Source organism: Drosophila rhopaloa, unplaced genomic scaffold (assembly GCF_018152115.1).
Source record: "Drosophila rhopaloa isolate 14029-0021.01 unplaced genomic scaffold, ASM1815211v1 contig_2, whole genome shotgun sequence".
In the NCBI taxonomy this organism is placed as follows: domain Eukaryota; kingdom Metazoa; phylum Arthropoda; class Insecta; order Diptera; family Drosophilidae; genus Drosophila; species Drosophila rhopaloa.
In genome coordinates, this window is record NW_025335083.1 from 23,038,668 (window position 1) to 23,058,215 (window position 19,548).

General features: G+C 44.7%; 4 protein-coding genes across 9 annotated transcripts; 2 read left to right on the forward strand and 2 right to left on the reverse strand.

Moving 5' to 3' along the window:
- Positions 1-128: 128 nt before the first annotated feature.
- Positions 129-3,922, reverse strand: LOC108039070 (putative apoptosis-inducing factor 1, mitochondrial). Of its 2 annotated transcripts, none has more exons than XM_017115987.2 (7): positions 3,522-3,922; positions 3,200-3,432; positions 2,703-2,984; positions 2,544-2,646; positions 1,964-2,213; positions 1,095-1,909; positions 129-1,034 (listed from the first exon to the last, which is right to left on the reverse strand). In XM_017115987.2, exons 1-7 carry the CDS (start codon positions 3,631-3,633, stop codon positions 613-615), a joined length of 2,217 nt encoding a protein of 738 aa, XP_016971476.2. In that variant the 5' UTR covers positions 3,634-3,922; the 3' UTR covers positions 129-612. The 2 variants fall into 2 exon arrangements, with proteins under 2 accessions (XP_016971476.2, XP_016971485.2); XM_017115996.2 differs by having other exon boundaries at positions 3,395-3,432; positions 3,522-3,920.
- LOC108039044 (tubulin-specific chaperone D) lies at positions 3,914-8,231 on the reverse strand. Of its 4 annotated transcripts, none has more exons than XM_044459574.1 (6): positions 7,193-8,231; positions 6,006-7,139; positions 5,525-5,944; positions 4,999-5,465; positions 4,355-4,942; positions 3,914-3,975 (listed from the first exon to the last, which is right to left on the reverse strand). In XM_044459574.1, the coding sequence occupies exons 1-6, from the start codon at positions 8,130-8,132 to the stop codon at positions 3,943-3,945; spliced, it is 3,582 nt and encodes a 1,193-aa protein (XP_044315509.1). In that variant the 5' UTR covers positions 8,133-8,231; the 3' UTR covers positions 3,914-3,942. The 4 variants fall into 4 exon arrangements, with proteins under 4 accessions (XP_044315509.1, XP_044315510.1, XP_044315512.1 ...); XM_044459575.1 differs by having other exon boundaries at positions 3,970-4,048; XM_044459577.1 differs by lacking the exon at positions 3,914-3,975 and adding an exon at positions 4,203-4,246.
- A 63-nt stretch (positions 8,232-8,294) lies between these two features.
- LOC108039077 lies at positions 8,295-9,995 on the forward strand. Its single transcript, XM_017116010.2, has 2 exons — positions 8,295-8,685; positions 8,766-9,995. The coding sequence occupies exons 1-2, from the start codon at positions 8,547-8,549 to the stop codon at positions 9,668-9,670; spliced, it is 1,044 nt and encodes a 347-aa protein (XP_016971499.1). The 5' UTR covers positions 8,295-8,546; the 3' UTR covers positions 9,671-9,995.
- Positions 9,996-10,947: 952 nt separating this feature from the next.
- On the forward strand, positions 10,948-19,296 carry LOC108039005 (THO complex subunit 2). Of its 2 annotated transcripts, XM_017115905.2 has the most exons (15): positions 10,948-11,305; positions 11,509-11,677; positions 12,046-12,293; positions 12,356-12,489; positions 12,616-13,016; positions 13,082-13,831; positions 13,894-14,283; positions 14,357-14,704; positions 14,769-15,362; positions 15,423-16,113; positions 16,206-16,802; positions 16,873-16,916; positions 18,537-18,711; positions 18,769-18,812; positions 18,978-19,296. In XM_017115905.2, exons 1-15 carry the CDS (start codon positions 11,097-11,099, stop codon positions 19,101-19,103), a joined length of 4,920 nt encoding a protein of 1,639 aa, XP_016971394.1. In that variant the 5' UTR covers positions 10,948-11,096; the 3' UTR covers positions 19,104-19,296. The 2 variants fall into 2 exon arrangements, 1 of the variants encoding a protein (XP_016971394.1); XR_001768976.2 differs by lacking the exons at positions 18,769-18,812; positions 18,978-19,296 and having other exon boundaries at positions 16,873-18,328; positions 18,537-18,651.
- The last annotated feature ends 252 nt before the right edge of the window (positions 19,297-19,548 follow it).

The window sequence follows — 19,548 nt, forward strand, 5'->3', positions numbered from 1 at the left end:
ATTTTGAATTCTCGGAATGTTCAAGAATCAACTCGGATAATAAGTAACCTTTGAAAAATATTGTTACATTAAAAGATTTTGTTTCTTTCTATTAAAACCCAGTTTATGTTGTAAAAAAAACATGGAAATTCCAAAGTCCCTCATGTTTATTTTAATATAAATGAAGACAAAAACGCTTAAGTCTAATTAAATAATGAATGCCTCATGATCTAGCGAGTTTTAACAGTAAAAATGCAAATGTAAACATGTTGTGTCTTACGGGAAATTTTTGTCAACAAATTTTTTGGTAGATCTTTTATTAGGAAAATTACACACAATTCAACAGATATCCGCTTATCCACGACTTTTACATATTTACATGCATACGCATATTGCTGCTACATAACCGTATCAATGTCGTCGACTACAAAAAAAGGTTTATTCCAAAAATAATAAAACTAAAATTTCTGTTGCATTGCGTCATAGCCGTTCGTATCTAGTTGCAGTTGCATGTGTACACAGTAAACACAGTTAAAGGCATTCGGTTCTGATCGTTTGTGTTCGGTGCGGGCTGATTAGCTTTCCAGGATAATGATTATATCTTTTCCTTGGTCCCTCGGGACACTGGGTTCTCTACGCGTGAATCTCGAACAGTTTGGCCACCTCATTGAGGTCATCGTACTTCTTATTCTGATTGATTATTGTCCTAGCTAAGCCTATCCGATTGAAGAGGTTCCACAGCAGGATGCCGACAATTTTGTCGTTCTTCAGATAGAATATCACACCCTTTCCATAGTTGGCCACCTCATCGGGATCACAGGTAACGCCATCTGGGCTATCGACGGCATCGCTTTTCCTCGACTCGCTGGAACTCGTGCTCGGAGAGCTTTCATCTTCAGTGGACTCGGGCAGTTGGTCTACGCGATTGGCGGCATCCGAGGGCAGAGCGAATACTCCAACGGTCGGCAGCGAGGAGTCCACCAACCCTATGCCCTCGTACCCAATCTCAGGACCCAGATCGGACCAAAACATACTTTGATGCTGGTAGGGTTTCTCTGTAAATGAAACAATAATGTTTGTGTGTCGATTTTTTGGAAGAGAGATTAGCGGCTTACTTGCTCCCGTCATGTTCTCGCCAGCCAGTCGGCCGGAGACCACCGAGTGATCATGGTGCTCAACGCGCCGCCTGCCCAGCAGAGGATCGAAGAAGCAGGAGGCGTCGCCGGCCACATATAAATTCCTTCTGGCCTCAAGTTCTGCATTGACCACGAAACCGCCGAGGCTCCTGTCCACCTCCAGTCTGCTGGGGCCCGCAAGCTCTGTGTTCGGTGTGCAGCCAACGCAGACTACTACCACGTCGGACATCAGGGTCATGCCATTGTTCAACTCCAGCTTCAGATTGGTTTCATCCCTGACCGCCGATCGGATGCTGGCATTGGGGATGACGCAGACGCCCTGGGCTTCCATCTTGGCCGTCGTCCAACGACTCAGATAGTTTGGCAGGACCTTCGACATGTTGGCGTTCTCCTGGAACACTTGGTACACCTTGCCGCCATTGTTCTCCCTCGAATAGTGGGCCAAAGAGCAGGCCAACTCACTTCCGATAAAGCCATTGCCGACAATAGTAATAGAACGCTTCTCAGCGGCCAATCTTCGAAGGCGGTCAAAGTCATCGGGTGTGCGATAGACCATTACTTTCTCGAGCACGCTTGGCGGAGCATCGCGGAGCATTGTCAGATTTTTGGGTGAACAGCCCGTGGCAATCAGGCATTCGTTGTAGCCAATTTCGTAGCCGTCGTTCAGTGTCACAATGCGTTTTTGCGCGTCCACCTTCTTCACAGCGAATCCCTGGGCAACGGATATTCCGCCGTTCGCACTGTCATCCAGATCCTCGGGGTCCACGAAAAACTCGTCCGGTTCGAAGAACAAGCTGGAAAGGAATCAAGGGATTAAAAAATTTATAATAGTGATATGGTAGGCCTACCTCCTCTCGGATCCCGTCCATTGCTTAAACCGGTAATCCTTGATGGGATCCTCGTTGGGATTGGGTGTGTACCACAGTTCCTTGGACAGCGGCGGGCGCATATAGGGCTTGCGGAATTCATTGCTGATCATCAAAACCTTGGCGGTCGCATCGTTGGACTTGATAGCTCGGAACGCAGAGAAGGCGGCGGTTCCACCACCAACAATAAGGTACGGTACATGCTTGGGAAGGTCCTCAGAACTGGGCGGACCTGCAAAAATAGTACAAAATAGAAAACTTGTTAAAAATCTTGATAATCTTTTTAAAATTGACAAATATCTATTTTGAATGTTCCTCTCGCTTTAATATGTAAACCTAATGGCTTATGATAAGCAACATGATAACTTGTTCGTCATTTTTTCGTAATTATTGTCCAATCATCCTGATTTTGGGCTATGCAATGGAGTTCTGATCTTATCTTATCTGAATATCAAATGGCAAAATTTTTGTGAGCCTAGAGAGTTCTTTATACCGCATTTTTATAATGACTTTTATACCGATTTTAATAATTTCTTTAATTTTTATATAGGATTCCACTTACTCGTAGCTAGTCCAGCTATCAATCTACGTTTCCGTTCTTCCTCCTCCTCTTGGGCTTTCTTGGCTTCACTATCATCCGTTTCTCGCGTCATGAACCAAGCGATCTATCAAATTAGCAAGTAATTAGAGGGTTGTCATAGAATATCCAAGGCAAACATACCAATCCTCCGGCAAGCAAGGCAGCCAAGGCACCAAGCAGGCACTTGAGCCGAAGGTCCTTCATTCGGCACTCGCACTCCTCGTCGCCACCACTACCGCTGCCTGGAGCCGTTCCATCTTCATTGCAGGGTTGGCATTTGGTCTCCTTACGTTTGCGTTGAAACTCCTCACAGGCATTCGTGGGCTTGCAGGAATCTAAGACTGGCTGGCTGGTGCTGAGTTTCGCACTGTCTGACTTAAGCACATCCTTGGCGCTGAGGACTGTCTTACTCTCAGCAAAGCCCTGATAATAAGTTTATATATTAGCTAAAGAATATATTTAAGGGTCTCGGGCGGAGATGCAAACAAGGGTTATGGTTCGAAAACGATTATAAAGGTATTTTAGGAACTATTTCAACAGATAGAACGGAACCACTTTGTAGAGTTTAGGTTCCCCTGGTTTGCATCCCCGAAATCAGCCAACTAAAGTGGATGAAGGATGGGATGAGCGATGGGTACCACTTTGAAGAGTGGCTCTGACTGAGAGGGGGCTTGAAACTGGGCATTGGCAAATCCAGAAACGCCGGTGGCCTCCACAACCGCCTCGCACTCTTCACTGGGGGGCATGTTCGAGGTCTTGACGACGCAGGCTTGATGATTCGGATATTTGTTGGCTTGCAATTTAGTGCGCGCCTCGAGGGTGCGTTTCTTTACCATTTGATAGAGGCTGCTGTGCGCTGGTCGGCGAATGGCTGAAATGGAGGAGGAAGCGCGACGAGATTAGTGCAAAAAACATGAAAACACAGATCGGTAAAGGCAGATCGGCCCTAACCACACTTACCGTATGCCGGTGGGGATCGCTGCGGCACTGGACTTAGAATCCTCCTGTTGGCCAGGATATAAGCCTGCCGGATGAACTTCTGCGTCAGACATCGGACACCCCAAATACTCATCGCGATTTACACTGATTCCGGAACAATTGACACTCTACAATTGTGTAACAACGTTGTGCGGCAAAAGAAACGTGTGTGGTGTGTGCGAGTTTGTGTTTTGTTTACAAAAAAAACCAATTTCTATGACAAATTTCTCCGTGTGATGTCCGGCGGGGTTTAATTGATCTTGACTCCTTAATCCCTCCTTGCTTTTTGGTTTTATCGGTTGTCCGCCTCCTTTTATTTTTCATTCCCTCGCCTGTTTTGTATTGTTGTTTTTTCCGTCTCTGTCTCAGTGTGACCGTCACCGCGTTATGCGAAAATGTCAAACTATTTTTTTAAATGTCCGGCTCGCGAAATACCCTTTAGTTTTTCGAATATTTGAAAAAGCAGTTTATGTAAGAGCTTAAAAAAATGTGAATAAAAAGATTCTACCCTAGAAGGAAATTGGAAGAGGAATTGGAATCTCTTTTAGGATGTACACAGCTTTAACAAGTACTTTATTTATGACTTATTAAAGCTACCTAATTTTGTAAAATATTAAAACTTGTTCAAATTAAAATAGATTTTAAACGAGTCTCAATAAAAATTAAAATTCGTTTCCTCAAACCGAAACGTGTTAAAAAATAAATGCCTATCGATTTTGTAAGCATAGTCAGTTTATTTGTGCAAAATAATCATTAAATAAATAAGGGAAAATTCATATGCTTGTAATTTTAAAAATTCATTTATCTGCTTTTACCTGTTGCAAAGCAGCAGCTGCAACTGCACCGCTCACAGGAGCCTTGATCCCCAAAAGGTGGCACAACTGGTTTCTCAGCGGACGCACCTCCACCAGCGGCATGGTCCAATCCGTTTCCGACAGCAGTGTCAGGATCTCATCCATATTATCCTCGGGAACTTCAGTGACATCGCCGTGAAGTGCCAGCGCTTCGTATAATTTTGTGGCAGCGGTTTTGCGCACATGGACATGCTGCAGCCCAAGGAATACTGAAAGTTTTGAGAGTATGCGTTTGGACAAGCGAGGAACCTGCAGCAACTGACAAAAAGCACTAATGCTGGTTGCGGTCTTATACAGCTTCTTGTAGCCCTTAACCTCCAGGTTTAACAGCCTGAAGATATCCTCTGCAAATGGGTTTGCTTCATCGTGAAGCACCGATTCAAGAGTGCCAGATCCAATGAGTATATCCAGGAAACTGAGCATGGGGTAGGTCACGCGCTCGTTTAGCAGGTGCTCCTCAAAGATCTGAACAACCTCGGAACAAAGGCGCGGCACAGTTTCTGGATTTGATCGCAAGAATTGGAATAAGGCACTCGAGGCATACTTAATCTGCAGGGAAAAATAGGTTGATTAGGTCAGATTTCATAAAAGCATCTCAGAATTACCAGAGATTCAGTTAGTTGACCAATGCTGGCACTCAGGCCCAGAAGCACTCTTTTAGAGTAATCTGGCAGAGCCAGCAGCTCACAGAACATTGGGAATGTGTGATCGGCAAATAGCCAAAGCACGGAATCTGCATCCGCGGGAAAGATTTCCAGAAGTTTTAAATGCTCTCGTACATATGGTATCCTAGGCTGATGATGAATCAGTTGGCAACAAAGGCGACCGCCTAATCCTCGTGTGCGATCAATTTTCTCTACAGCCTGCTGCATGAAACCTACCACAATTTCGTGAACATGCTCAGGGACAAGGAGATCACATGGGCACTGAGTCACGATCTCGTAGAGCGATGACATGGCCGCCTCCCTTACCCAAGCTCCAATATCGCCACGATTATCTAGGGTGTATTCATCCAAAGCTTTGAGAAGACATCCGATAACCTTGTTAAAGTTTTTACGCTCGGCAAACGAATCTGGAAAAGGACGACTTCTATATATCTTCATACGCTATTAGTTGCGATCCGAGACTCACCGATTTCATCAGTATATCCCACCGTTTTCACAACTTTAAGCAAGGCCCTAACACTTTCAGTGCGAGCCTCGCTCCACCTGTTAGTCTGAATATTTTCGCGGCCACCCATTTCACTGTTCAGTACAGCTTGCAATGGAGTCAACGAATGCTTCACCAGGCTATCCAAAACAGCCGGCAGATGAGGACGGATCATATAGGATGGGAGCACCCCCAAAGCAGCTATGTATCCCATGCGTATATGCTCCTCTAAATCGTTCTCGGCTCCCTTCAAATAGGAATTGATAATGTCTTCGTTCTCCTGGTGTCTGATGTCTAAGCAGTAATATGTAGCACTAAGTTCGCCAAATGCATCTACCGCAGAGTCACGAATGGAGGTTGATTGAGTCACCAGACAAGAGTCTATTACCTTCTGCCAGGAAGCTGGAAGGAAGCAATCAATTTAATTATGTTCTAAGCGTTATTTATTTAGCATTTTCCTTACCCAAACAATCGGTCGTCGCCTGCAGCTTGGCCAGACTGCAGTTCTTGATATAGTTGGTCGTACAGGACTTCATCAATTCTCCGCTCATTCCGCGATAGCAGTTTCTATCTAGGAACGTCTTAACCAGTTCGTTCAGCTCTACAATTCGCTGGTTGGATAGGTAAGTCACAGGAGGATCACTCTTTTCCTCCAGGTTACGCAGGGCCAGAATTATTTCTCCCATGGCCAAAACGCAACCATGTCGGCAGTTTATATCTATGGTGTCGGTCTTAGCCAGCAGTTGTGGCAGCACCACCGCAGCCATGTACTCTGGTTCCTTTAGTGAAAGCTTATGCAGAGCTTTGGCCGTCAACTCCCTTATGGCAGGATCCCAATGGTTTACTTTATGTTGTACCAGGTGATTAATCAACGGTTCCCTGTACACCTCAAATTGTGCAATATAGTCACTAATGTTCAAATAGGAATTCTGCCGAATGCCCACAGAATAAAAGTCCGTGGTGGTGGATATCTCAATGCCGAAGGGAAAGTTTCCCAAGCGACCAACACTTTCCTGGAATGCGGCAGAGGCAGCTCGTCTGCAGTTTACCTCTCGATCAAAAACGGCCACAATCAACAATCCAGATGAGATTTTTTGCACAAAAGGCTTCACGTCTTCTGGATTGTAGGCCCTGGCAAATGCCCAGCACATATAGCAGGCAGAATCACGGATGTGCTGTCCTACGGACATGTAACCCTTCATTTCATCGTAAAAGAGAGCCTGCATAAGAAGAGGGACCAACTCCTCCAATCGATGTGGCAGCAGCAATCCCCTTTTAGCCAATTCCGCCAATGCCAAACAGGCACCGTGCCAGGCTTCGTGGGGCTCTAGTGGGCTCAGTATATCAATCACTGAGCCGATAACCTCATCGGCCAGCTCCTTGGGCAGTCGATTGGTGACTCTACCCAATCCTTTAGCTGCACTCCAACGTATATCGTTTCCGCCGCTTCGCAGGGCTTGGAGTAGCTCCTCAATCACCTCTTCGATGGCATCCGGCACTAGGATCTCCTCCCCTTCTTCTGGCGATACTTCCAAAGCAGCTGATTCCCCTCCTGCACCAGCAGCCTGTGTGAGATTGGTGGCCAGTGAACGGGTGCCTAAAAAAAAATTAAAATGTTTCAATCGTAATAAAATTAACACTTAAACTCACCTCTTTTATACCGCCAGCTGGCAATGCGTGGCTTCAGATGCACCAATCCGATTCTCTGTACAATTTTCACATAGTTTTTGTACTTGAGAAAGTCATTGCCATCCTTGTACTGACAAGAGGTGATCCACTGGAGAAGTTTGTCCGCGTAGGGCAGAAGATCCTCCCTTTTGCCGTGCTTTAAAATCGCTGCCACTGCAGCCAACTGTCCGAACTTGACATCCACCGTATCCGCCTGGTGCTGCTTCATGATCCAGTCGAGGAATCGCTCCAGATACAGATCCTTGATGTCGCTACGGATGAAATACTTGGCGGCCAAATAGGCAGCCATGTTGCTGCAGGTGTCATTGTTGGACACATACAACTGGATTAGCTCGTAAATGCGTTCCATCTTGGTGCTTTTCGACTGGACATGGTTGATAGGGCTGCAATTAACTGCGGGATTGGGAGCAGTTTCGTAAGCATCCAATCTCGACATGTGAAAGGGATTTAGGACCAGGATGGACATCCAAAGGAGAAGTATATAGCGCGTTTCCCACTGCTCGAACTCCTTGGGATCCTGCTGGCCCAGCAGATCCAGGACAAACTCCAGATCGCTCAGTTCGTGGGGCATAAATTTGACCAATACTTTATAGGTGCGAACTTTGCAAATTATATACAGGTACTTGAAGGCCGCATGGCGTTCTCCTGTGTCCAGATCCTGCCGCCTGATCTTCTGCAGCAGCTTGCCCAGCAACGTCTCCAAATGTGGATCCAACAGATGCGGTTGCTCCTGATATCTGGACAAAATCTGAGCGTATTGCTCGAACTCCCTTTCAAAGGTTCCAGCCCCGATCGACCTGATGTTTTCAATCATCTCCAGCACCTGCTGCAGTTCGGTGAAGTGCTCCAGCGTATTTGCGGGCAGGTCCTCATCCCTGCATTCCTCAGCAGGATTCGACATGGCTGTTTGGCTATCTATTTAAGATTCAAAACAACAGCCGGCAAACAATAAGCGACAGTTTTGTGAATCATTTCTTTTTCTAATAGAGTTGCCACCGTTAGTGTGGCCGTCCTTCGCGCATCCCATAATCCAGCAACAGCTGTTCGGTCAGAGTTGCCATGTCAAGCCCAGAACAGCAAAGCGGAGCTGCGAGATTGCATCGCAAACATAGTTATTATTTGCCTTTCAATTTACTCCAAAGAAAACGAAATAAAGCAAGCTAGGTTCAAGGATCCCGCAGTAAATATTAATTGAGTAACCGCTCACACAATCGTATAGTTTGCTGTGTGCGCGGTGAGTGGAAAAGGTCGCTTGAAATATCGAAAATCTGCAAGAGCATTTATTGACAAGCCACGGTTGCTGCCCCTGTAAACCATGAAGTCCGAAAATTTTCGCCTTATCGCGGAGGTGGCCAAGAGGCGGTGTCTATGGGACACCAACATGTCTATGGCATACCGCAAGGAGGATGGAGCAGCCCAGTGGGCTTGTGTGGCGGAAATAATGCAGCTGGATGGTGAGTGCGCGGGCATTGGTTTTGGGTCTTTGTGCCTAGGCAACTATAAATATCACCTGGCTTCTGGTTTTTTTTCGCAGTCTTGGTCTGCAAGAAGCGTTTTAAGGGATTGAGGGACAGCTACCGGGCGGAGGTGCGCAAGATCCAGCAAAAACGCATCGAAATGTCCCATTGGACGTACTTCCGCTCCCTGGAGTTCATGCGCCACATCTTCGATCCAGAGCGACTGGTGCCCTTTCCACCGGAGGCCTACGATCTGGACGCCGAACAGCCGGATGACTGCGAATCCACCCGGCTGGTGGACTTTGCCATCGATGTGGATTTGGACAACGATGACTCTGTTGACTTTGAGATCATCGGGGACATCTTTAAGCGGGAATCCTCTTTGCCACAAGATTCGGGGTCGGATGGTGGCTCGCTGATCAAGCCGCTGGACCCGACTGCCCATCGATCCGACCATGAACTGTCGCCCAGATTGATTTCGCCCATGCCCCTGCAACCCAATAACTTGAGACGCCCCCAGCCGCCTGCGAAGAGGGTTCGGCGCCGGAAGACATCGTCCTCGTACGATAGCCCCATTTCGAACGGCAAGGCCACTCCTAATTATCCTGCTGATGGGGATCTGAAAAACGATTCGGACTACAGCTTCATGGTGAGCATGGTGCCGCACGTCAAGACTCTGTCGCCCATCGGGAATCTCAAGTTTCGAATGGAGATGGCCCGCGTTTTGGTGGAACTTAGAAAAGAGGATCAGCAGACACCCGAAGGACCGGGAGCAGGTCCTAAATTGTTGGGGCCGGTCGGATTGCCACGACTAACGCCCGCTCCGGACTCCAGTTTCGCCTCTCATCTGGATAATTCCCAGTACTATTTTTCCAATTCCAGCTACCCAAATGGTAGCCCACAATCCCCATCCTCCTACGATTATGTGGACAGCTCCCTGATCGAATGCGATGTCAAGATTGAGAACGAAGCCTTGCTCTAAGAATCGGGACCCAGTTCTCTACCAATTAGCAATCATCCAAATTTATATTACGATCGATTTTACATTCAGTTTTCTGAAGAAATACCCCCACAATTTTTTTTCTGAATTGATGAAAATTACTTCTCAATTATTCAAAGTTGGTTATTGATTCAAAAATTCTGTTTGTACATCATAAGCATAACCCATAATATTTAACATTATTTTACATTGCCCAAACAATTTTGCCAATTTCTGAAATATGTGCAAATAATTTGCATCTGTTAAAAGTATACATTTCGCATTGTCAGGAGTCAAGCTAAACATAATAAACAATTTTATATTTGAAGGAATGAGTTTGGTTTATTAAAATAAGAATATAAAACATCGATTCAGCTGAAAGAGGATTCAATTATAAACATTTTTTCCCTCGCTGTTGTAATAAAATAAATAGATCATTTACAAATTTTGACTAATATTTATCATGGTTACTTTTGGAAGAGACGAATATTGATAAAATGTAAGGATTTTTAATGCGATAAGGAAGTGTGATCTTTTTATAGTCTTTTTGAAAAACAATATTGATTTGAAACCACTTTTCTTTAAAAAAAATCATTGTGTTCATTTTTTGAGAGTCTGGAGAAATGCTAATGGACATCAGTAAATTCAGAGAATTTGAATAGATTTTAGATTGCACTTCCAAGAGAATCGTAATTTATATGCGCATACAAATATATAAAAGGGTCAATAACTTACAACTCTGCCTGCAATGTTCGAGGTTTTGGGGAAAATTAAACACAATTCGGATAAAAAATGTATTTCAGATAATAAATTGAATAGTTTTTAAAAAATGTTTTGTGAAATCATGAAAGTGGTTCCGATTCAGCAGTGCTGTTTTGAATTGGTTCCATTTCCATATGTTCCAATTTGTTCTTTAGGATTTGAAATGTTTTAAATTCATTGTATGTAAAAAAGTATATATTTTAAATTTTGCACATGGAAAAATAAAATAAAATATTATTTTTATAAGAAATATGGAGGTAAATATTTAAAGATACGTGAGGAACGTATATTCCACTAGTGAGTTTCAAAAACATTCTTCTCTCGCACTTTTTAATCCGCTGAGTATAAGAATACGTACACTTGAAAATGGAAACAAGTAAAAACCGGCTTCAAGTAAAATTCCTAAATCGTTGTCTTCGGTTTTCTGTGAAAAACATTTCAGAAACATTTTACTTAATGTTTCATATAACCGTTCCCGAATTTAGGGCATTTTTGTTTTCCCGCTTGGCATATACTTCGGTACCCGGCACGGTCACACTGGCTGCACTGCTTCAACATCAAAGTGTGAAAATTTGTCAAATATTTGGACAAGTACAGCTATCTAATCGATTTGGGAGCGAGTTTAGCCCTCGCATCAAAACACCCATTTGTTCCACCTGATCCGGACATGCAGAAATCCACAGACCGGGTGCGGCGCCTCAAAAAACTGAAGAGCGTTACGGGGACGCAGGATGGTGGCAGCGGCGATGGTGGAGTGGCGGCGACGGCGGCGGAAAACCGGACGTCGGAATCCTCGGACACAAACGGAGGAGCCGCCAGCGGATCTTTCAATTCGGAGATCTTCAAGCATTTTGACAAATCCGGACGGAGCGAATTGTACGTGGTTCCACGCTCTCAGACACCGATACAAACGCAGCCAGAGATATACACACACGCGCACACACACACAGTCGCAGCATAAAGTGACTGCCAGAAATTTGTGTCCTGCTGCGCTGGATATTCGCGCGCTCTTGTGTCGACTGTTTGGACCCACTGTTGCTCGTTCGTTTCCCCTAGCTAAATAACACGTTTACTTCTAGCCTGAAGTACCTCAAGCAGCAGCTGCAGGATGCGGCGGACAATCCCGTCTACGACCGGAACGGCGTCTTCAAGCAGGGTGTCTCCAACGCCATCTACGAGCTACTTTGGCAGGCCCTCAGATTCACCCACAAAAAGGACTTGGTGCTCCATCTGCTCATGGAAGTCGTGGTAAGTGGGAAAGATTGGAGATTTTGTCAGAACCTTTATAGGGCTTCCTTCGTTTAAATCTTCTCTAGACGGAGGGAAACCATGATTGCTTAATAAATCCGTTAATCGATTTACATAAATTAATTTAATTAAATCTTTTAAAAAACTTATTTTTAAATGATGGACAGTTTAAAAATCAAATGACCTTTATAGGTTTCTTCACCGAAATAAAAGTTAATATGATGGGGAAAAAACCTGGTTTGTTTTAGTGTTTTACAATGCGTTAATTAATCTGAGAAAGATGCAGATGCTATACACTCTAGAATTATCAATACTTTCTTTATAAGATTTTATTTAATAAAAAATTTATAAAAATGAACTTTTTTCAGGCACTTCACGCGGAGTTTCCCAGCCTTATATTGGACGTGATCAACATACTTGACAACGAAACCTCGCTTATGACCGAGGGACTGCATGAGGAGCGTCATGCCTTCGTGCAACTAGTCAAAGACATTGACAAGGTGGTTCCAGAAAGTCTGCTAAAGGAGCGATTGGATATTGACACGCTGCAGGAGGTGGGCATTGTCAAGCATAAAAGCTTCTACTCCAAGTTCATCAAGGTCAAAACCAAATTGTAGTATGTATCCAAACGTTAATTTAAGATTTATAAATTATGTAATTTCCCCATAATTATTTAAGCTACAAGCAGCGTCGTTTTAACCTTTTCCGCGAGGAGAGCGAGGGATTTGCCAAGCTTATTACAGAGCTAAATCAGGAATTTGAAGAAAACACCACGCCTGAGAGCATTATGGACATTATTAAATCTCTAATAGGTAATAGATTATACTATAGTATTATTGTAAAGCAATATCAAGGAAATTCGAAACTGTCTATCGACTTAGTTATACTTAAATAATAACTACTATTTATAACCTAACAATAATAAATCTTATTCGTAGGCTGCTTCAATCTGGATCCGAATCGCGTGCTGGACATTATTATCGAGTCCTTCGAAACTCGCCCGGATCGCTGGAACTTGTTCATTCCCCTGCTGCGCAGCTATATGCCCACTGGTGCCATTATATGCGAGGTCCTTGGATATAAGTTCTGCCACTTTAAGGGCTCCCGCACGCCCCGCTCTTTATATCATGTCTGTGCCCTTTTGCTGAAGCACGGCGTCATCGCGTTGAACGATGTCTACGTCTGGTTGACCCCAAACGACGGGAGCATCAAGGCGGACTGGGAGGAAGAGTTGGCAGATGCCAGGGAAATGGTGCGCAAACTTAACCTCATCCAAACCAACAAGAAGGAAGACGAAAAGGACCCGCCACCACCGCCTACGGTTAAGAAGTTCAATGAGGTAAACTTGATGAAAGGTTTGAAAGAACAAATTAAATTTGAATTAACATATATATCCCTCTGCAGGAAAAGTATAATGTCAATCAAAAGTTCGGTCTTTGCGAAGCTTTACTCAAAGTGGGTGATTGGGAGAATGCCTACAAGATTATCCAAAAGCTTCCCGAGCAGGCGGTAGTTCTGCAAGAACCTATCGCCCGTGCCATTGCCGAACTCATTCACCTGTCCGTGGAGAACATCTACTACAAGAAGTGCTTCAAGGCTCCCGCCGGACGAAGACAGAGCCGAAATCGCTTGTACGACGATTCCAAGCTGGTAGCCAAGATGCAGGCAAAGGAATTCAGCGATCTGAGGAAGTATACCTGGCCAATGGCTAATGTCTTGGGACCTGCCATGCACTACGACACTGTGCTGATGTACAAGCTAATCCGAATTATGCGGAAACTAGTTGTGGAGATGGGCGTGGACAGTTTAAACGGACCTCCTCCAAATTCGGAGGCGGAGCAGCATTACTATGACATTATGAGCTCGCTGGATGCGTGCATTTTACCCTCGCTTCTCTACCTGGACAACAACTGCTCCATGTCGGAGGAGATCTGGGCTGTGCTCAAATATTTCCCGTACCATTTCCGCTACAGTTTGTATGCGCGTTGGAAGAACGATAGCTATCAGCTGCATCCAAATTTAATCAGACGCTGTGGACTGGCTCAGCGGGATATCAAGGCGCTGATGAAGAGAGTGAGCAAGGAGAACGTTAAGCAACTGGGTCGCCTGGTGGGCAAGTACAGCCACTGTGCCCCAGGCCTGTTGTTTGACTATGTGAGTTTAAGTAGTTTTTTTTTTGGAGAATTTTATAACAAATTGTTTTCCCATTTTAACAGATTCTCTTGCAAATCCAAATTTATGACAATCTCATCGGACCCGTCTGCGACATGCTTAAGTATCTTACTGCCCTGTCGTTTGATTGCCTGGGATACTGTATCATCGAATCACTGACGTTGACGGGTCGTCTCAGGTTCAAGGATGATGGAACTTCTTTATCCTTATGGCTGCAAAGTCTGGCTTCGTTTTGCGGCACCATCTACAAGAAGTACAGCATCGAGCTGAGCGGTTTGCTGCAGTATGTTGCCAATCAGCTGAAGTCTCAGAAAAGCCTGGATCTACTGATCCTGCGGGAGATCGTGCACAAAATGGCGGGTGTGGAGTCCTGCGAGGAGATGACGAATGATCAGCTGCAGGCCATGTGCGGCGGCGAACAACTGAGGGGGGAGGTAGTTTTTGGAATCTATTTTATGGTGTTCCTAAATTAAATATTTAATTTGTTTTGTTTCTTTCTCTTCACAGGCAGGCTATTTTAGTCAAGTGAGGAATACGAAAAAGTCTTCTAATCGTCTAAAGGAGGCCTTGGCCAACAACGATCTCGCCGTGGCCATTTGCCTGCTTATGGCCCAACAGAAGCACTGCGTCATCTATCGCGAAACGGCGGCGCACAGTCATTTGAAGTTGGTGGGAAATCTGTACGATCAGTGCCAAGACACCCTCGTCCAGTTTGGTACCTTCCTGGGGTCAACCTATTCGGTGGATGAGTATGTAGAGCGCCTGCCCTCGATCATAACTATGCTGCGGGAATACCACATCAACACAGATGTTGCCTTTTTCCTGGCCAGGCCCATGTTTACACACCAAATCAATGTAATACTTCTTTACAAAAATATTCTTGCTCAAAATTTTACGATTTCACATCTTTATTTTACAGCAAAAATATGACCAATTGCGTAAGGCTGATCCCAACGCCAAGAAGCTGACCACGACGCAAAAGCTGCAAAAGTATCTGGAGGCCACGCAGCTTATCATGAACCCGATCGTGGAATCCGTTCGCCCACTGCACAGCGCCAAGGTGTGGGAGGACATCAGCCCGCAGTTTCTGGTAACTTTCTGGAGCCTAAGCATGTACGATTTGCACGTCCCGAACGATAGTTATCAGCGCGAGATCGGCAAGCTCAAGCAGCTTGCCCAGCAGGCGGCCGAGGGCAAGGACTCCAACCAGTCAAAGAACAAGAAGGAGCAGGAGCGCTACATCGCACTGATGGAGAAGCTCAACGACGAGCGCAAGAAACAGCACGAGCACGTAGACAAGATCTCGCAGCGGCTGCAAGAACAAAAGGATAGTTGGTTCCTGCTTCGATCTGCCAAGTCGGCCAAGAACGACACCATCACGCAGTTCCTACAGCTCTGCCTCTTTCCGCGTTGCACCTTCACAGCTCTAGATGCGCTGTACTGCGCCAAGTTCGTGCACGCCATACACAACCTCAAGACTTCGAACTTTTCTACCTTGCTGTGCTATGATCGGGTAAATATTATGGATTTATTTGAAAGAAAATAGATGTGTATTCTCTATGTTCCCTTTCAGATCTTTTGTGACATTACTTACTCGGTGACTTCGTGCACTGAAGGTGAGGCCACACGGTATGGTCGCTTTCTGTGCGCCATGCTGGAGACAGTGATGCGCTGGCATGCTGATCAGGCCGTATTCAACAAGGAGTGCGCCAACTACCCTGGTTTCGTGACTAAGTTCCGCGTGAGCAACCAGTTTTCGGAGGCCAACGATCACGTTGGTTACGAGAACTATCGCCATGTGTGCCACAAGTGGCACTACAAGATCACCAAGGCGATCGTGTTCTGCTTGGATTCCAAGGATTTTATGCAGATCCGTAATGCTCTAATTATCCTTATGCGTATCCTGCCCCACTATCCGGTTCTTGCCAAGCTGGCGCAAATAATCGAGCGTAAGGTGGACAAGGTGCGCGAAGAGGAGAAGACAAAGCGACCGGATCTGTATGCCATCGCCTCCAGCTACATTGGTCAGCTTAAGCTGAAGACGCCTCATATGCTCAAGGAAAGCGACTTCCACCAGATGGCCGAGCGGCCCAACAAGGAGGCGCCGACCACTCCTGGAGCGCCTGGAGTTACCACCAAGGTGGAAAAGAATTCACCTACATCTCCCTCCTCGCAGGAACGGGGAACGAAGGTCGTCGGCGCAGCTGCTCCCTTCTACAACAACGAACGAAAGTCAGGCACTAAGGAGCCGGAGGTGAAACCAGGTGGGAAAAATAATTATGCGAAAATCTTTACAATTGATTTCAAGTGTATGCATTTGATTGCCGTAAACTAATTATAAAACCATATGTTTTAGCTCCCCTCACGCGCAGTGCTTCAAAGAGCCAAAAAAGCGATGGGACTAGCGTCACTATGGTGTCCACAGCCACCGCAACCGCGACGACTTCCAACAGCGATCGTGAGAGCAAGCCACGTGATCCAAGAGAATCCCAGTCTCGCAGCAAAGATGACCAGCTCGAACAGACGAACAACGGTAGCAATGGGAGCAGACCGAGTGATCCCCGCAATCGGGATTCGGAGAGAGAAAGGCAGGATCAGCACGAGCAGCGCCACGGAAGCATTAGTAGCCATCGCAGCTCCAGGGACACGGTGAGGGTCAAGGAGCGAACAGAAGCCGAGCAGCATCAGCGGTCGAGAGAGCGCTCTCAACGACTGGAGGAATTGGAGGCGCAGCAGCGGAAGCGCGAGAAGACCTCAAGACGTGGCGGCGACGAGCGAAATCGGCACGGGGATGGAGTCGAAACAGTGGATCTGGTGGGCAGCACCGATAATCGCCACTACGAGGAGTTCGAGGGACGTATGCGGGATCGCGATCTGAGCTCCGTGTCTAACGAGAGCAACGGTTCTATGCAGCATCGGCAACGTAGCCATGAGACCATTGAATTCGAAAAAGGTACGCAGCCCATCTGTAGTGATAGAATCTTAGAATAATTCTTTGCTAACCTTTGTTTTCTTTTGACTAGATTCAAAGCGTCGCAAGTTGGAGTCGTCAACCAGCAGTTCAAAGGTTAGTAGCATATGGTTGCAGACATAAGTACGCTAAGACAACAACAATATAAAACACCCACGACTACGATGACGATCGAATCTGGAGGGAAAATACACGAAGTTCCGATATAATCGATTTGCAACATCTACTCCTACTCCAAACTGCGACTCCAAAATCAACGAATCAACAACGAACCCACCACCCTAAAAAATATCAAAAAAAAAACTTATGGTTGATGTGGATGCGATGGATCTCGTTTTCACCTACAAAATTCCGTATATCTAAGTAAAAATGTAGTATACTCCTGGGTGTTAGTTTTAAACTAAGGCTAAGGTATAAGCAAAAAGTTTAACTTTTTAGAACAATGTGACAGGACCATCATTAATTTACAAAGAAATTTTTTTTATATTCAAGTTTGTTAATTAATTGTATAAGTTTAAGAATAGTTGTGTAAATAACGAACCAAATCGGATTATTGGGCTCATGAAGACGACAATCGAAAGCTAACAGACGAATCTCGATGAGAGCACGGAGGAAAACTACAGAAAAATAAGGATTACGATGGAGGAATTCGACAACTTGGAAAAAGAAGGAAAACATCATCGCCGATTGCTCCTGCAACTGTATCTACATAAGGAAAAAAACTGAAAGTATATCAACAACAACAATTTCAATAACTTCAACTACCAATACATCACAACGAAAGTCAACGATACATTGTGAAATAATGGCAACTAAGTAGTTAAGCCCGATCAATTTTAAAATACTCTGGACAGAAATGATCTTTAAAAAGCTTACCAATAAGAAAACTGGAAAAGTGTGCATAAATTAGCATCGCATCTCTAATTTATAAAAAAAAACCAACCATGCCGATCCTATTTAAATCATTCAAAGTGGATATTCAAGACTTCTCGAACTTTTGCACTTCGTGAGAACAACATGTGAATCGATCTTTCAACTTCATAAATCGAAATTGTCAAACTACATTTATTGTATGGAACCTGAAAAAATGCAACTACACTAACTACTACCGGCTTAATTTTCCCTGGATCTAATAACACCATTCAATTAACTGGAGTTCCAAGTATTGGACAAATTTTGGATAACCTACTTCCACATTCCCGAATCATCAAACTAAAAACTCCGAAACATGAATTCTCAACATTAATTAAAATGGATATGGAGGCCATCTTTATATCAGCTAATTCCATCTTAAAAGCCTATCGTGGATCGCCCCTACATTTTCACTGTGGAACTCTTGCGGCCAATCTTTGTAAACAATCCTTCAACATTGGCTTTCTGGGAGGCCTTAGACCCTGAAGCATCCTAGTGGATCTCCGACACTGCCGCGACTCTGATTATCATCTACCTGCAGTTACCTGTGCAGCCCAGTTTAGTTGTTAATTCGTTGATGTTGAGACTGTGCACGGGTAAGTGATGGGCGCGTGGTGGGGGCGGCGGACTATTTAACTATATTAAACATAGGACACCAAACTGACTCGGGCGAATACACCGACACAGTTCTACATTTTCGGTTTTTGTTAAAGTTTTAAGCAGTCTGACGCACACTTTGTGAAATATGAGAGGAAGCGAGAATTCGAATATATTTTTACAACCATTAATCCTGTGCCGTTGCAGAAGGTGGAGGAACTAGTGGACAGCGTGAAGAAGGCGCGCGGCCTCAAGACCAAAGAGCGCAACAAGGACAAGCTGTCGGATGAGGAGCGCGACGCCCGCAAGGATCGCAAGCTGGGCCGCAAGCGTGATCGCACCGATGAGTCCAACAGTAATGAACATAAGCGTCGGCGCGAAGGTGAGACAAGATTCATTTACCGGATATTCAAGACATTCAAAAACGAACGATTTTCAGCACAAAATGGCGAAGAAGAAATCCGGGAAAGAGAACGGCATAGGGTGAGTGTCATCTCTCATTGCATGGTATTGGTTGTAAACGCTGCAGCGGCTGCATTTATATCTCTTTTGCAAGGACTCATGCAGCACGAATGCTGATGCATCGTTTACAAACAGCTTAACGGCTGGAAATGACTAAATATAACCAAAATATTTCCCAATCCTTAGGAAAAGTCACCGCGGGAGCGTTCACATGAGAAATTCGATAGGGAACGGCTTGGTGCCAGCGGTTCACGAGGCGAGGACCGACAATACATCAGCAAGTCAACTCGCTCATCCAGAGTCAACTACTAAATGCAATCGGGGATTTTGCTCCCCCGTTCTGTGTATTGTGGAGCGCATTTTTTTTAATTTCTTAAGAACTAGGAATTGTTTATCCATCAGGAGCAATTATTGTAACAATGAGCGAAAGTAATTTTGAAATGTTTACAATTTTTTAGTGACTATTTTAAAAAGAAAAATCCAAACAATTATATTGTAAAAATTACAAAGCTTTTGTGTTCATTTAATGGGGACTTATAATCGCCATAAAATATGTTTTAACAAAATATGTCCATTCCCCAAAAAGATTTCTGACTTTATGTGCAAAATAAAAATGTATATTGCAGTAAGCTAATAATATGTTGGACAGTTTAATTATTGCAAGTTCCAGTTTTATCCAAAGGACCAAAATCCCATAGTAAAATACAGCTTTTATTTATTCGTTTATTTCGAATCAAATTTTATTAAATTTAAATTC

Bases quoted from the DNA above. Each gene is read 5' to 3' on its own strand.
- LOC108039070 (XM_017115987.2), bottom strand. From the start codon at position 3,633: ATGAGTATTTGGGGTGTCCGATGTCTGACGCAGAAGTTCATCCGGCAG. The intron at 3,433-3,521 runs GTAAGTGTGGTT...CCTCCATTTCAG, and splicing joins GCGATCCCCACCGGCATACG to CCATTCGCCGACCAGCGCAC. The intron at 2,647-2,702 runs GTATGTTTGCCT...CTAATTTGATAG, and splicing joins CCTTGCTTGCCGGAGGATTG to ATCGCTTGGTTCATGACGCG.
- LOC108039044 (XM_044459574.1), bottom strand. From the start codon at position 8,132: ATGTCGAATCCTGCTGAGGAATGCAGGGATGAGGACCTGCCCGCAAAT. The intron at 7,140-7,192 runs GTGAGTTTAAGT...ATTTTTTTTTAG, and splicing joins CAGCTGGCGGTATAAAAGAG to GCACCCGTTCACTGGCCACC. The intron at 5,945-6,005 runs GTAAGGAAAATG...GCTTCCTTCCAG, and splicing joins GGCGACGACCGATTGTTTGG to CTTCCTGGCAGAAGGTAATA.
- LOC108039077 (XM_017116010.2), top strand. From the start codon at position 8,547: ATGAAGTCCGAAAATTTTCGCCTTATCGCGGAGGTGGCCAAGAGGCGG. The intron at 8,686-8,765 runs GTGAGTGCGCGG...TTTTTTTCGCAG, and splicing joins GGAAATAATGCAGCTGGATG to TCTTGGTCTGCAAGAAGCGT.
- LOC108039005 (XM_017115905.2), top strand. From the start codon at position 11,097: ATGCAGAAATCCACAGACCGGGTGCGGCGCCTCAAAAAACTGAAGAGC. The intron at 11,306-11,508 runs GTACGTGGTTCC...GTTTACTTCTAG, and splicing joins AAATCCGGACGGAGCGAATT to CCTGAAGTACCTCAAGCAGC. The intron at 13,832-13,893 runs GTGAGTTTAAGT...CCATTTTAACAG, and splicing joins CAGGCCTGTTGTTTGACTAT to ATTCTCTTGCAAATCCAAAT.